At 35.9% G+C, this 17,579-nt stretch overlaps 1 protein-coding gene across 1 annotated transcript in view; it reads right to left on the bottom strand.

Moving 5' to 3' along the window:
- Positions 1-13,005, bottom strand: part of PDE4D (phosphodiesterase 4D) — a 355,973-nt gene extending 342,968 nt beyond the window's left edge. The window contains exon 1 of the mRNA XM_040579497.1: positions 12,395-13,005. Within this exon, the coding sequence (XP_040435431.1) occupies positions 12,395-12,663 (269 nt within the window). The 5' untranslated portion in view covers positions 12,664-13,005. The remainder of the gene's footprint in view (positions 1-12,394) is intronic.
- Between the last annotated feature and the right edge of the window lie 4,574 nt (positions 13,006-17,579).

The raw sequence follows: 17,579 nt of genomic DNA, 5'->3' as shown, positions 1-17,579 counted from the left end.
TTTATAATATTAGAGGATTTCCATTTCAAAGTTAATTCTGTCTTCTGTACAACTGCCTCTATGGCAACAAAAGCATAACCTTCTATTACCAAAAGAGTGTGGATGGAAACAGCAAGTACTGAACAGTTGCAGCTCATAGCACAAGTTTATATTAAAAAAAAACAAAAACAAAACCAAAACCCAACCAAAAAAAACCCCAAACAAACTTTTACAGACCAAGGTCACTTTATTTAACTTGCCCTTAGCTTCTCTATGTATTTTAACAATGTTTCATTGTGTGCATTCAAACAATTGATGACATTTTTCTAAGGCTTCTAAACATGAAAAAATTATTTTTATTTATTTTTGATTGGTGATGATCCTTGCACTTTAGACATGCAGGTAGCAGCTTGTAGTAAAGCCACAACACACAAAACATTTTTTATTGTGTAAGATATGTCTAAAGCAACTTCGTAATTATATGCAGTATGTAGTCTGGAGTACTAGATAATTCTGAGAATATATGCAGAATGAAAGATAGAGGCTTTCCTCCTTGAACTCAGCTGATATTTTCTTTTTATCACCACCACCACCACCACCACCGCCACCCCTTCGCCAGCCCATGTGAAATAAGCTTTGCATCAGAAAAGGAGCTAGTCCTGCTCAGCATGTTAATGGCATTTGCAGCAGATACTCAAGGAACTAAAGGGGCTGTGAAAACCCTTTTCAATGATGTCTATACACAAGTCTAGTTTAATTAACAAATTAAAAAATTTTAGTAATAAATCCCATTTCTTCATAGAAATCGACATTAATTTAAAACTATTTGTCTGTCAGTTTGAAAAAGAATTGATAAAGAAAAATTTAACTTTTAATGATACATTCCCAGAGGTTCATAAGGCATGCCCTTTAAAATCATGAGCACTGGGATCAAGCTCTACACTGTAATATACCCTCTGAAGGGAGCAGAGATTAAATCATCCTCCAGGACAGCTTATAATTAAAAAAAGAACCCACAACTGTTACATGAAGAGGAGGACAATGAGATGGCAGATTATTTGTAGCAAGGAGAATAAGGGAGCTTGAGCAACTCATCCAAAAACAATCCTGACAGATTTTGAAGAAAAGATTTCTAATTGTGAAGACACTTCTCCAGTTTTTTGGGGGTATATATTTTCTCAGTAGGAACACTGATAAATTGTATTCTTAGGAAGCACATTATTCTAGTGGCTGTCAGTTCACAAACAAGATTAAGAGATTTATGCATAGGTCCTAGAAAAGATTAGATCATTGTCCCAACAAAATCTGGTGACATACAAGATTTACAAGATTATTACGAGCAAAATATATATATTTTTTTTTTTCCCCCTCTTCTTACAGAAGAACTTCCATGCAATACAATATAGGATATGGAGGTTCTGGAAGAATGGTTGGTAAGCCACTGACCTTTCTAGGTGGAATAATGGGTATCGGAGCATCATTATGAAGAGAGAGCAAGGTGTACAATAGTGTTTCAAGGTGCATTTCATTAAGGTTTATCAAGATCATACTGTGATCTTTAAAAAAAGGTTTCCAGACTGGAGCAAAAACAGATCAGAAAGAAATGTTGCTGATGTAAAAGGAGAAAATAGAGAATAATTTGCAGATATGGCCAGTAAGTAAACTGTGAATTTGATAAGAGAGGTGGCTTAAAGGCAAATATATGTTATAGAACAGCGGTTATGGCAGAAACTGCTGTTGGGTCTAGAGTTACATATATAATATCTAATACATAATAATGTATAATGCAATATTTAATATTCATTACCACCTATCTGAACAGAAAACATAATAATGTGATTTGTTACTCAGCTCAGCAGAACACCCTCCTGCACAGCCTCTAGGTAAGGTGAAATAAGGCATTCCTTACTCCCAGCTGTTACTTGGGGGACAAGGGGATGGGAAACAAGTATTTCAAAGTAAGTATTTCAGGCACAATAAGTCAGTATTTTCCAGTATTTTATTAGAAAATTCCTCACAACCTCTATCCTGAAGTTCATGTCTAAAAATCTTTTAAAAATCTTTTTTTTTCCCTGTTGAATTTAGGTTTTGGGTTTTTTTTGGAGGGGTTTGGGGGTTTTGTTGTTTTTGTGGGGTTTGGGTTTTGGTTTGGTTTTTGGGTTTTTTTTGTTTGTTTGTTTGTTTTTTTGTTTTTTTTTTTTTTTTTTTTTTTTTTTTTTACACAGTGAAAGATGCATTGTAATCTTGAACTTGGCACACTTCAGCCTTAAAGGTACTTTTTACATTGCTAAAAAAATAAGATGGGGTCAAATTTTTCCTCATAGCCCTTTCCTCCTCCCATACCCTTCACCACCAACTAACATGTTTTAATATTGTTTCTCTTGACAAGCTACTGTTGATGAAAGGCCAAAAGTCTGATATTGTCACAGCTCCTTCTATACTAATGCCACCACCTATCGCAAACTCTTGTGTGTCTACAGCAGCGAGAACTTTTCTCTGACATATAGCTCATAGAGTCACTGCAGACAAATATAGTCCACCCCCAAGACAAACACACAGAAGTCTCCAGACTCCAACTATCACAACAGGTAAAGAAATAAACACACAATTGTTCTTAAATAGTCATTTTTAGCTGGCACATCTAACTTAGCTCTCTTACTCATAAGTTGCATTCCTTGGAAACAAGTGAGACATACTTGGAGAAACACTGTTGTTTGCACGCTTCCAATATTCTGCAGTAAATTATTTTTAGGTGGGGAATACAGCCCATTGTGCAGTCAATTTTTAGGCCTTTTAATGAATATTTTTTTTTATGATCTTGCTGGATTTCCACATTTAATTATACAGTCTAATCTATATCCCATGACAGCATGCATTTACACAAGTCATTATTCTTCTTTTTGATTATGTAATGTGCTACATGCTATGATTGTAATTAACACCTTTGGAGAATTCAGTCTCTGTCATATGAATATGCATAATAATGAAGAGGTCCAAGAGTAGATGATATTTTAAAATAACTTAGATTTTATTGCTTATGACTGTGCTCATAAAAGTACAACAGATTTTAAAGGTTCTTGCTGCTGCCCAGCAAGACTGGAAATACAATAACTAACTTCTGATTCAGTGAACCTTCCCATCCCCAAAAGAAAATAACATATGTTATCTGTGGTTGCATGTGGCTTCTACAATGCAAAATTATATTTATGGTAATGGTCAAATCAATTATTTACTTCAGTATAACTGGAAAATTCTTATAATACTCAAATGTTCATCAGAAAATCCTAATTTTCCTTTAACTTATTTAATATGGACATATATATTGTTCTTATAAAGCTGGAAAAAAATCACACAAAATCTATTCTGGATAAAACCTACTTGCTGTCTTATTCTATTTTGATGGTGAGAGTGGGGTGGGTGGAATGATAATATAGACAGATATTCTTTAAACACCTTGTGGAGATTTCTTCTCCAGCACACTCCTTATTCTTGTTCTGGAGATTATTTTTCAAGCTCAGCAGATGCAGATTTATCACAGAAGCACAACAAAACATACACTACAAAAAGCTGCACATATACACAAACCCCACAGTTTACATATTCACTTAATCTATCCACAATTACTTTTTTTTAAACTGTCAAGGTAATGCTATGAAGAGATAATCCCAAAGACAAATTCATGCATTAAAGAATACTATGAAAGTTCCTGGATATTCCAGCCAAAGTTAGTCTGGCCCATAAAGCTAATGTATTTAATTGTACATCATTCATTCCCACACATTGCTATACCTTAAAGTATTTCAAGATCATCTGAACAATCTATTGTCCATAGAAGTCTTTGACTACTATTCTACAATAATCAATCTTACTTGCAGGATCATACCTATGGAGCACTTGCCACAATGAGATTCTAACTAATCAGTTCTGTTATAATAAGGATATTTAATGAGTACCGATAAATTTGGTTCACTGAACAACACAGAAGACACCTGATGACTATCTAAGAGGAAAAAAGATTACAACTAAAGCATTGTGACAGGACCACAGGTGTTTCTTTATAAAACAAGGAAACAGAGTACATCCTTCTTGTCTTACATTTCACCCTGTGCATGCACAAAATTTCACTTCTTTGTGATATTAATTCTGTACCTGTGTTTTTTTAAAGAACCAAATGCAGAGGCTTAGTAAAAGTAAGCTGTTGAAAATAATGGATGGAAGGTCCCGAATGTTTACTAAGAGAGAATATACAACTACTGGAAGAGAAGTTCCACAGTAACATGAAGTGTTAACCATGTAGTGTCATATCACGTCTGATGAAGGAGAGGGAACTGGAGTGCTTGCTGAATTTGAGGATTTAGAAAAAAGAAAGTCAAACCACTATAGATTTATTAAATGTACTAATCTACACAGTATGAAGCAGTAGAGGTTTTACAAGACTCTTAGCTAAAATTTTGCAGGAAGAGGAGGTGGCAATATTACCACAGCTATCTAGTGACCAAGATCAAACATGAATTTGACATGAGTGAAAGGACAGGTCTGGCAGTACATCCCACCACAGCAGTGACCACACTCTACTGCAGACACAGTCGCCCCAGCTAGAGAACAGTCCCAACACTGGCCATTTTCCCCACGTCAGTACCGAAATAAACTTTCTGCTGGCAAGTGTTTCACTGCACTTCTGTACAAATCAGAAGCCCTCCAGTAGTCTGACTTTTGACAGAGTAAAACCTGCTGGTTCCAGTCAACAGTTGCTCCTTACGGTAGCTTGACAGATAAAGATACTGAGATGCCCTCCCTTCCACTTTTCTATCTTACTTAAATGTTAACTTATCTACTGTCAGAGTGAACTCTTGTAAGTTTTAAGCTCAGTGTTCTCCTGGACCACCAGTGGAAAAATCATGCTCAGTACTAGATGAAACAGTAGGAGAAGAACACAAAAACTTCATGAGATACAGAAGACATGTAATGAGAAAAAAAAATTAATTGAGTAATGCCTACAAACCTTGAAGAAGATGAAGCTCTTCAAGAATATGTGAAAGGAAAAGCCAGCTACTTGCTAGACTGTGCTAAATACATTTTAAGACCATATATTCCCATAAGAAATATATATATTAAGAGATATTAATTACTATGAGAAATCAAAAAGGAAAAGAAACATTTGACACTGAGGTTATGTACATGGAAGTATACAATACCTATCAAATCCTTAATTTAAGGCCATGGTACAGTGGAGCCTTGAAATTGAAAACAGAGGAAAAGACTGCATATGGTACCAATTTCAGCTTGCGTAAAGCATTGAAAATATGTCAAATGGCAGAAGAAACAAACAGGTTTGCATGGGCTGGGGCCAGAAAAAATAATCTGTTTTAGCAAGCCACAAATAAAGTAGTAATATACACATGCAAAATGGAAGTGAAGATAGCAAGTTTGCAAAATGCAGTCAGAGCGATCCAACAAGAAGCTATGTGGAAGACTGCTTGAGTTTAACACGCTTCCCAGGACATTACGCAGAAAGTGAATAAAAGTATTCTATAAAAACTACTGGAACTTTTTGCAAATTTAAAAACAAACAAACAAACAAACAAACAAACAAACAAAACAAACAAAAGAAGAAAATCAGAGATTTTTTCATGCTGTAAGAATACAATAGCTAAAACTTTTGCAGTCACACGTAACTTGCAATACAATTATAGTAAGATTAAAAAAAAAATCGTGGATGCAAAAGCACTCTTGCAAAGCAGTTTTTGCTTTTGAGGTAACTGCTAAAGAAAAGTAGAACTACAGGACTCAGTTGCACTTCTGCTAAACTATTGAGAATTTCTCCTAAATTCTGCCCAACACAGGACATGCTACTAAAGACAACAGGTCAGACAAGCATGGCCTAGGCAAAGCACTTCAGCTATTAAAACTGACAATGAAAAATCTGCAAGGTCTTCCACAAGTGAGAAAGCCTGTAATTTATTGGGTTTTCTCTTCCACACTGTTCTTCCTTACTCATTTATTTGTCCCTGTACAATAAAGACTTAGCATTTAGCCTTGAATTGTTCATTGCTCTTTCTGAAGCTGTTTTGGTTTTCCTTTCTGATACCAGGAGCTCTGCTCTAACATTGACTCTTATTTGGGAAAATGCATCTTTGCCTCTTACTTCTTTACAGGGAGATGAATTTTGTTTTCCTCGCTCTCTCCTCAGGTTTGTGCTATGGAGAAAGAGTATTATTTCTCTCTGGTAAATTAACTTGTCAGTAGTTAACACCATTATGCAGCATCCTTAGCTTATTGCAAGCCACTCTGTAGATACTAGACAGCATCATGTTCCCGTAGCTCATTCCTTGCCTCTGACCCACTAACCTATACATATTTGTGCACAGATCCCATCAAATACACATACTGTCTTTGCAAGCCTGTCACCTATTTGTATACAACATCCACAGAAGCGTGCCCGTCCTTACATAACAGAATTTCTAGAAAAGAGTGGATATGTGGATTGGGTTATCTTACACACTTGTAGTATGTCTCTGACAAAATTGTGAATTAAATTACTTCCTGGAAATGATTTATGCATCTATTATGAATATCTTCATATTACATGAGGAGAGGATCACATATTATTTCAGAAAATGACTAAGGTAACCCATTCTAAAAAGTCTGAAATCCAGTGGAAGAGATTCCTCTGTAATATGCTTATTGTTACCTTGACTAAAACCTTATACGATATTTGGTCATCTGATTCAGAAATTGTTGAATAAAACTTACAGGAGCAAAAGCAAGGGAGTAATAGAAGAAACAAGATACTTTCTTAATTGAAACAAATAAGGTCACATATACAAACGTGCAACTTACCTTCATCTGACTCAAATCTTTTCTTAAACTCTTTTTTTTTTTCTTTACTTTAATAGTTCCAAAAGGATGTTATTAATTAAATTTTATTGCATTTTTGACCCGATAAAATATTACCTTTAATCTTATGAGCACATGCATCTAATTAAATCAGGAAAATATGCTACAATCTGGCTTCTCTTTGAAATATTTTCCCATAACACTTGGTTATTTTTTTCCACAGAAGTTTAAATACTCTGCACAACTCTCTAGGACATTTCAGCTGTTAGTATAGAGTACACATATAGAGAATTTATAGACTATGAATCCTATCCTTCCCTAGTGTTCTTATCATAGTTAATCATCCTACTCTGCTTTGATAGATCTTCCTTTTGAAATGCTTTTCACACACAAAAATGTAATTAGTCTTGTTCCCTGACATGGACTGAGCAGGGAAAGCATTAGTAGGCAGGCATTAAAAATCTTTGAAGAAAATGTATCTTGAAAATTGGAATAAAATTGTAGTTAGAAAAGTCTATATTTTCAGTTTGGTATAGCTTCACTATACTTTAGTAGTTTCAGAGTAAACAAACTGAACCAGACAGTTTACAACCACATCAATATGTTGCTCTTCTGCAATCTACCTACAGCTAACACTTGAGATTTTGTTGTTTTTTGCAATTAGTGCTAAAAGTGCGTGAAAAGATATTGTGCAATAAAAATTAACAAAGACCTTAGTTTATCAGTACCCTTATGCAAGTTACATTCCTGAAACTTAAAATGGCACACCTTACCCATATCTATCTAAACTATTTGTAAAGCATCTATTGTTTTCATATCTGAATGCCAAAGTCAATGCAAAACTATTTACTATGGGTGGGGACAAAGGCCGGCTGAATTCAGATTAAGTACTCTATATAACTGAGCACATAGTTGTGTTCTTACAGTAATGTTTGGGGGTGCATGTTTAAAATAAATAATAAAAAAACCCCACAACAGTCTAAAGAGCAAACCCATAAAATCCCTGAACATCAGAAAGTACTAAATGAACCCCTGAAGAGCTGGAAAGGGGACAGATATATAAGGGGAAGACTGACAACAGACCCATGAATAACAAACCCACTTTATATCATGAAAAAACAAGTCATATATCACTACTTGGTGTATCTGAACACATACAAATAAGTCACAAAGGCAGCAAATATTCCATCCAAAGTTATATACAACAAAGAAAAAAATGACTGAACATTTGTGCTCACTCACGAGTATTAAGGCAGCAAATAAAGGCCAAAAAAAATCAAGCACATTCATGCCATGACTTCATACTTCCAATTAAATAGATACAATTTAGTTGCTATGTTGCACTGACCTTACTATGCTGCTCCAAATATTTATGCTTCTTGCTTCTCCTCCCTCTCCTACAGAAAGGAATCTTTCATGGAAAATAATGGGAAGCTGACTTCCCACATGAGTTAGTTCACTAAAGCTGTACGATTTAAAGTATCTAAACATCCTTCCACAGACCACTGGACACGTCCCACACACACTGGCTGTTCACGCAGCTGGGGAACCGACAGCCTCTTTCCCTGTAACCGAAGGCCCTCTCTTCTCACAAATCCCAGCACGTACAATCCCACCTTAACGATCTCTCCTGCCAAACTGCACTGGGCTAACAGGCAACCTGAAAAGGCATGCTAAGAGCCAACCAAGAGAATCTAGAAACTGAATTTGTCAAGCACATACCAAAGAACTTAATTTATCTTGTCTGTATCGGTTATAATATGTGCTGCCACATCACTATATTGATCAGATCACAAAACATTATGATTGCTTCTACAGTAATACAATAGAATTCAGCTTTCTTAGGAACATGAGTTTGTTTTGGCTAGAGTACGTTTGAATTCCTGGCCACGAAGCTTTGAAACGCTTGTTTCTTTTCAGTTGCTATAGTTGTTTCTTACAGACTGCAGACTGACGTGGTCTATACACCGAGTGTGATGCAGTCTAAAAGTTTAAGATAACTAGTTTTAATTTCACAGTTATAGGCAAGACTAGCTGTAACACTCTCCGAAGGTGTAAATTATTCAGAAATTTCTCCAATAAAAATGAAGAGCCCACACACCTTTACCACTTAAAACCTTCTATTTCAGCTCACTCTTAATGCTGTACTTTTTCCTTTCTGAAATCCTAAAATTAGTAGTTTGTCTTTCAAGTGTTAGAATGAACTCAGAGTTACAGCTGGGGAAGGATAAAGAAGAAAAAGGAGAGCAGGACTCAAAATGTTTGAGATTAATGGCTAATAATGAACTGAAAGAAATATTGGCAAATTATCCATTACACTCTTGTAAGTCAAATCAGGTATACAACCACATTTCTGAACATAGTACGTGGAAACCTCCTATTAAATAAAAAAAGAATCTTACAAAGTTGTGCCTTTGTGAACACAACTGATGCAGAGTGAGCAAACTTAAATGGCTCCATCATTTTCTTAAGCACTCCCTGGTAAATGGCCCAGTTTGTGTATACCTTTCAGGAAAACTTTTTATACAAAATATGGTTTTCAGAAGACACAATGGTGCAACTTTTCTAGAAAGAACAGCCACAGAGATTCTTAAAGAGGTTTTAAAGGCTTACACACTACATCACAGTAATCACAGGTAGTTACATATATTTTATGTAACATACGATCACCTCACTGTGTAAATGGACACGTATGTGAACATGGCATCCTAGATTATATGCCTCATTACATGAAAACTTCAGGTATGTTGACATTTCACAACCAGGCCGTTTATGCAGTCTTTACAAGACTGACTATTACTCCATATGACTAAAAACAATAACTTAATTATTCATGTGAAAGGGTAACAGTCACATGATAAAGTGCATTTTGGTGTCAACAGTTCTACATCCCAAGCTATTACAGGGGGAGAGCTATGGGCCTTATCAAAGAAAGAGAAAGAACCAGGTTGCCAGAACACTTCATCAGTCTGCCACCCACTTCTTGACTGGATCTGAATGCCATTATGGAGCCTTGAAATCAGTAGAGTTAGGTAAAATTTAAATGAGTTGTTCTGGTGCACTGGTTCTGTGGTGGCTGTATTTGACCTCACTCTAATACACAGCAATATCTTTAGTGTTATACATTTAGGTTTTATGCTACTATATACATAAACTTCTAACCATAAGAAAGATGTAAGCAAACACTAAATTTATAAAACTGGAGGTTTGGTATTTTACAAAGTTAGACGGCTTTCCAGCTTACTGGTTGCTTAAATAAGATCATGTATTAAAATTTTTTAATGCCTGTACGTGAATGATGGATTAAACAAGAAAGCTGTATACACAAATTCAGCACCTATTTTTAAAGCAGAAAACAGGTTAAATCAGAAACGCAAAAGAATTAGAGCACTTACAGAGAGGGTCATAACTATGGTGGAACAAAGCGTAGCACTAGAACCAGAATGGATCCTCCGTAGTACAACATTTTGGAGTAAGCTTACAACTACTCCGTTTTCAAAAGTACTTATTTTCTATGAGCTGCCTAAAATAGATTATATGAATATGGAATTAAAATCACTATACTGCTTATGTAGCCAAAGTATCTAGAAACCAAATACCTACCAACAGCATCTCAGTTTTCGAAATAGATAACCAAGTGAAGAGGTATCAGTAACTATGGACTTGATGGGATTTGGCAACCAATAAATTTCGTAAGCACACAGTAGTGCTTATGCTTCCCTTCATATGTCTGTCAGTCTAATCACATATATTATTGTTTAAGAAAAGTGGGTTTTTTTTTATCTTCACTTCTGAAATACTATTCTTCTTTGCAGGTTCTCAAGCCATTTATTGTAACTCTCTGCTTGACTTTACTCTACTTGCTGAAAAAAAAGTGCTCCTAAGATGAGCCAGTCTTACAAATCATTAGAAATAACTGTGAATTGTTCTACAATAGTATTTTGCAGGCCTAGTACTTCAAATATTTGGGAAAAAAACAAGCATTTCCTATACTCCACATCATGCTGGAAAAGGCACTCTACCCAAACTCAAAACTTTCTGAGGCTCACTACAGGAAATGTGCTTAAACAAAATTCCACTTTTTAATACTATGCCAGCCTTTGCCCCTTGATGTTGCCCAAACCTGTTTGTTCACTTCATATCTACCTTTTAATACCCTTCCTTCCTCTGTCATCTGAAACTGTCTGCAATAACTCTCATAACACATACATAAGCACACATGATAATTTCCCTTCTGTAAGCTTTCACAAATTCTTATTTATTTTCATCTTACAATGTCAAACAGCTCTGTCTCATTTTTTTAACCTTGTGTGTTCTTATGTGCAAAATGTTTTACAAATTATTTAATGCAGATCAGCAGTCAGAGACCCTTAATGTTGTTGAGATTTATGCATAACTGTTAAAGGAACATGAAATATCCTAATTTTATTCAGTTTTCTCTGTTACACAGGCAATTTCTGACCAGGCACACTGGTTTCATAACAAATACGCTTTAAGCATAAAGGCACACTTGTTTTTCCTCATCCTTTTCAAGGGTAAAAATATCATTTTATCAAAGGTGTATTTTAACTACACAAATACATACAGAGTAAATATTTAGGCACACAAGTATGTAATGTGCAATGCACAGACCAGTCACATAGCTATAGTGTAAATCTAATTTCAGACAAATGAAGGTAAATTTGAATAGCATATCCATTTGCTGCTTAGAATGCATGACTTTCTTTGAACATGTTTCATTGCTCTCTTTTCTTTATATTACATTTTTATTTGAAAAATAACAGGGGGAAATCTCACAAGAAAAAACAGAACACATCAAAATCTCAGGACCATCAAAGCAAACAGGAATGTATTACTGAGTTACAATAATCTCATATGTAACTTTTTAAAAAATAGTAAGTGAAGTAATGAAATTATGCTGCTGTTTTATAGAAGGATAGAACAGAATGCATGTCTTGTATAGATTTGATCACAAACACATGTCTAAGAAATTATTGAGTTACCAAAAAAGTACTAGTGAATCACTTAACAAGGGGTTCCCCTTCCCATCTTTCCTCTGTTTATTCCAGCTACTGCTTTCATAAAAATCACTGTTTCATATACAACAAATATTCCTACCATTCTTCTCTATCATTTCCTTTTTAATTTGAGTGCTGTTAAAAGATTAACAAACATGTTATTCTGCGTAGGAGTGGAGGTATCATACATGACCAGTAAATAAATAAAATATACTTTAAAAGTACACTAAAGGAAAGTATTGCCTACTCACTCTAGCCTGAACAGCACAGACTGAGATAAGTACTTTTCCTTCTTAAAGACTCCAGGTTTTATTTCTCGTGGAGGAAAAAAAAAGGAATTATTACCCAAGAAATATATTTGCTTGCACAAAAGCTACTTCATGTTTTCTTACTTTATATAAATTACTATTTTAAACTTCTGTTTAACTTGAGTCACAAATAAGAACTGTCTCTTTCAACCGGAGGGATTCATGCGGAGATCAAACTAACAAACATAAGCAGTGGCATTGGGGAAATAAAAAATTAATCTGACATTTCACGACAACCCACTCAGTGCTTACCATGTATGTGCCACAGTGAAACGCCGCTGTTTCGGTATGTTGCTATTTAAAAGCATCCTGCGCAAAAGCCTTGGAGAGTTTCGAGGAGAAATAACTGGACACAGCCGGGGAGAAGCAGATGAAGATTTCCTAGACGTCCTGGACTTTTCATGTTGCAACAGGTTTTCCCTCAGGGTCTTCACAAGATCTTCATTTAACCAGGGATTTTGACAATGTTTATTATCCACTTCAGGAACAGCCAGAGTGCCTGGACTTGTCTGCTGAGCCATGTTTCCAAAGTAAGTTTGCTATCAAAGTCTAATACAATCGAATATTGGCTTAGCTGCTTAAAATATTTCCTTTCTAATCAGTGCTCAAGAACTGTGCAGAGCTCCAACTCTAGTTCAGCCTATTCTGTTTTCAACATGGTGTCGCTTGCCCTCAGCTTCTCTCTATAGACAATGATCTACAAAGAAAAAAGCAAGCTAACTCCTATACAGAAACCTATTAAACATTACCACTCCTCTCACAGACCTGCTGCCAAAGATCACTTATTAGCTATCATAGCAAGTGAGCACAGGAGGAAGAAACTGCCTTAGTACAGCCTTTGTCAGAGCTGTAAAGCTGCCTGTTAAACTATTGGAACTAATGTGCTGCAGCTGCTTGAGTGACTTCTGGTTATGTACATAAGAAGTGTTGGAGGAGGGCTTAAACATCAGATGTGTGCTCATTTTGTTTGGTTATTCTTTCCCTTTGCTTATTCCTGAACCTTCAGGGAGGCTGAAAGAAAGGGGGACTGCTGAATAACCTCTTCTGTTTTTTCCAGGTTCCACAGTATTTATTATTGTTGTCCCTATTTACCAATCGAGATTACAAACTTTTACCTCTTAACCTAACTAGCAAATGCTACAATTAAATAATGTAAAAGGGCTTAGGTTCGGCTTTGCCTTCCCCACCCCCAAGTCCATTCATCACAACCATTTTCAAATGCATTTAGGAAAGGCTAATACTTGCTACTTCAAATGCTTGTTTTGGTTTTTTTTTTTTGAAAATGTAAGGTCAAACTATGGCAGCAACTAGTTGCTGTTTTATGAGATATTCTTAATTCAGTATATTGTCATATCATGACCACTACTTGAACTAAGGGAGTGCCTTTTTGCTGTTCACAGCTGGTGGGGAAAAAAACTATCAGAAGATATTAAAAGAAAACTTCCAAAATATAAAAAGGCAAAAGTATTTGCATTTATGTAGTCACCACATACTGCTATTAAATTTCATTTTTAGAGTATCTTTTTTCATGGCATTATGCAGAAAAGATACTGTTACAGTTTTCTGATACAACAAAACCTTTGTCAATCAATCCTGAGGCTTGCTTTTTTTCATTTTTAGTTAACTCACTTCACCTGTTCTGAAAGACAAAATTTTTATGAACATGTTCAGTTTTGTTCATTGGACACTGCTAGTTGACAAAGACCTGTAATACCTGGTGGTAGGCTAATATTTGCTTAAGCTTAGTACATTCATTTTTACAGCAACAACAACAACAATCTTTTCATTGTCAGCATACTTCCTGTTCATCCTACAGGAACAAACCGTCACCATTTTGTGAGAGATTTCTTTTTAATCTCAGAACATTGGTTACATATAATTTTTGTTGGTGCAATGTGTTTTTCCTCTTTTACTTGGCCTTACAATCCAGCTTTCCTTTGTAAATAAGAATTTCCTTTTGAAGCACACACAATGTCCAGGCTTTCAGTGCGGTGAAGGGTGTTTGACCACAATGACATGACCAGGTGTGAAAGGCAAATACTGTTTTCTGTTTTATTGCAAAATCAGAAATCTTTCAAAAGCAGCCTTGTGTCACAGCAGAGAGGAATCATCTTTGTACTTAGCACCAAAACCACAATTCCTGATGAGGATTATAAAGAGAACATCATGATGCTGACAGAAGTTGAGCAGAACAGCAACTGAAAGGTCAACTTACTTTAAGAATGACCTTGCGATCAGGTGTCAGCCCCAATTATGTAGACAAGTTTAACTGTACTGCGTCATATGTGAAATTTGATAACAGTGTATTTACAAATTTAACTCAATATCAAACAGCACCACAGAATACAGAAATCACTCTGCATTATGTTTTTGTGTATTTTTCTAAAATTTTGTACAATATTTAATCACTATGTAAAAACTAAAATATAGTAAAACCTGACCAAATACAGAATAAAGCCCAGATACTATTAAAACTACAAACCCAAAATGTTAAACTATGTTTTATTAAGAACAAAATTTAAACTGGAAATCAAGTGTTCATCGACAGACCAAAAAAGAATTGGATTAAATTGTAACTAACACAGGGCTAACACAGTAACTGCTTCCACTCCTTTTCAATTGGAAGACTAGTACACACAGCGTTCGTCCTCAACAAGCAGACGAAATATAAGCATAATGTATGAAAGTGAGGGGGTTTATATCTGTGAAGAACAAACATATCTCCCCTCTATTAGTCTATTATTTCTTCTTATTTATTAAAAAAACAACCACTAGCAATTCCATAGGAGTCCAATATTTTTTCTTCAGACAATAGTCTGTATAAAAGAGAGCTGTATTCTTTTATGCTATGAAATACTGCCATCTGACGTCTGTTCCAAAGCATGTTTTCCAGATAGCTGGCAGTGGCTTTATAAAACCAGACAAACTGACCCGCTGGAGATCAATGAATCAATGACGTCAATAAGACTATTAACATTTAGTACAGCAGGCCCAGGGTCATACTTTACACTGCACTATGTTACAAAGATAATTATAGAAAAGGGAAGTATTAGTCCACACATCAGCAGTTTTATTATCCTTGTTCTTAAAAATATTAGAGCTAAGTCAACAAGGACCATTAGCTTGACACCCTTCATTACAGGTATTGAGTGGGTTTGCCACATATTCAAAGGGGTAACATAACGCGTATAGAACAGCAGGATAAGGCCTTTTAACAGGAAAAGTGAACTCAGTCATTATAAAGCAGCACCATTTGCATGAATAGCAAACTAAAATGCTTTTCCTTACTTGGTTAACAGGTTAAATTTCTGAACGTAGATGTTCTCATGCAGTGCTACAGTCTTGGGGAATAGAGGCTGGAAAGGTGCCTGGTGGAAAAGGACCTGGGGCTGTTGTTTGGCAGCCAGCTGAGCATGAGCCAGCAGTGTGCCCAGGTGGCCAAGAAGGCGAAGAGTATCCTGGGTTGTATCAGAAACTGTGTGGCCAGCAGGACTAGGGCAGTGATTGCCCCCTGTACTGGGCACTGGTGAGGCCGCACCTCAAATACTGGGTTCAGTTTTGGGCCCCTCACTGCAAGAGGGACACTGAGGTGCTGGAGTGTGTCCAGAGACGGGCAATGAGGCTGGCTGCCCTGGTCTACAGAAGAAGCCTTGTGAGGAGCCGCTGAGGGGACTGGGGTTGTTTGGGCTGGAAACAAAGAGGCTCAGGGGAGACCTTAGTGCTCTCTACAGCTGCCTGGAAGGAGGTTTTAGGCAGGTGGGTGTAGGTCTCTTCTCCCAGATAACAGGTGATAAGACAAGAGGAAACGGTCTCCAGTTGTGCCAGGGGAGGTTTAGAATGGATATTCTGAAAAAAATTCTTCACTGAAAGGGTGATCAAACACTGAAACATGCTGCCTAGGAAGGCAATGGACTCACCATCCTTGTAAGTGTTCAAAAACATGTAGATGTGTTGCTTAGGGGCATGGTTTAGTGATGGACTTGGCAGTCCTGGGTTAACAGTTGGACTTGAAGATCTTAAAGGTCTTTTCCGACCTAAATGTTCTATGATTCTTTTCCTCCAGATACCTTATTTTGACAAATGCTTGCCTCTTCCTCTTCAAAACAAAACAAGTGAAAAAAAATATCTGAGAGTACTAAATGAGATCCTCATATGCTCAGAACAATTTTAATTACTAAAACCAGTCCCACAATATAAATTATTTAAGAATCTGTTGAGCTAATCTCTGTAATGCCTAGCATGGATACGTACTATGAAAACTCTCAATCATGCTCACGAAGTTAAATGAAAGCCTTTGGACTGATTTTATTACAGGTTAGAAACATGAACAGCCTTCACTGTAATAAAAAGCAGAGATCTAACTTCCAGCAATATTGAATAACCTCTATGCGAGATAGACACAATGCTTATCTTTGAGTCAGGACTGGGAAGAAGGCAGAAAAAGGGCAGTAGCATGAGGTAGCCTACCCAGGTGCTAGAATAAAGTCTTCAAAGAAAATCAGTCCATAAGGAAAAAGTATCATGCACAGTTGAATGTGTCTAGCTACATTAAAAGACAACAAAGTACAATTTTTGTTTTCTGTAAAGATTCTGATTAAAGAACAGCCCTACTTCACTGTTTTAATAAAGATATATCTAATTTTTCTACAAAGATTACTACAACTATTATTAAGACTGGAAAACATTGTTGGCTACTCCTTTGAAAAACTCCAGATAAAAACCACAATATGTGTTTTTCACACACATTAAGAAAGCATAGGGTACAAGTCCTAAAATTGCTGTAGGGTTTTTAATCAAGATTACAAAACAAGTATTTTAAAATGTTTTTTTCCAATGAGTTAATTTTCTGGTCTCTTACCTACTCCTATTAGTGAAATGAGGTCACTGAAAGTGGTCTGTGAAATTCCACCAAAAAAGATATTTACTGCTTCTTTTAAAATAAGAACATTTGAGAGCTGATACTTATCACATTTTCAAAAGGTAATACTGATAGTGCTTCAAGCATATCCACATTGTGTGTCCTAAGGGCATTTGATTCACTTTCTGATTCTATGTTCTATTTTAAGGCACTCACAGTTAAATCTAATTTTGCTGGTTTAGCTTAGTCACAGCTGCATAGGTAAAAGTTATATCAAGATCAGATTTAATTCTGCCTGCTATACATTTAACTAAATCATCATAAGGCTCAGGACAAAAGCAGAGGACTGGAATATCCCTGTAGCGGGAATCCAGTATTACAAAAATCTACATGTCAGTAGCTTATATTCTCTTCCAGTGATGACTTAAAGTTACTAAAAAATGAAATTCAGGCATGCAATTCTTATACTTTTAATGAACTTTCTTATGAAAATATATTCCTTATGATAAATATACTTAAATATTACAGGCTTAAAGGGCTCATATTTCTGTTAATCATGAGGACTAGAAAAAGCTGCAG

The sequence above is a fragment of the Falco naumanni genome, chromosome Z (assembly GCF_017639655.2).
Source record: "Falco naumanni isolate bFalNau1 chromosome Z, bFalNau1.pat, whole genome shotgun sequence".
Taxonomy (NCBI): domain Eukaryota; kingdom Metazoa; phylum Chordata; class Aves; order Falconiformes; family Falconidae; genus Falco; species Falco naumanni.
This window is presented reverse-complemented; position numbering and strand designations above follow the sequence as displayed.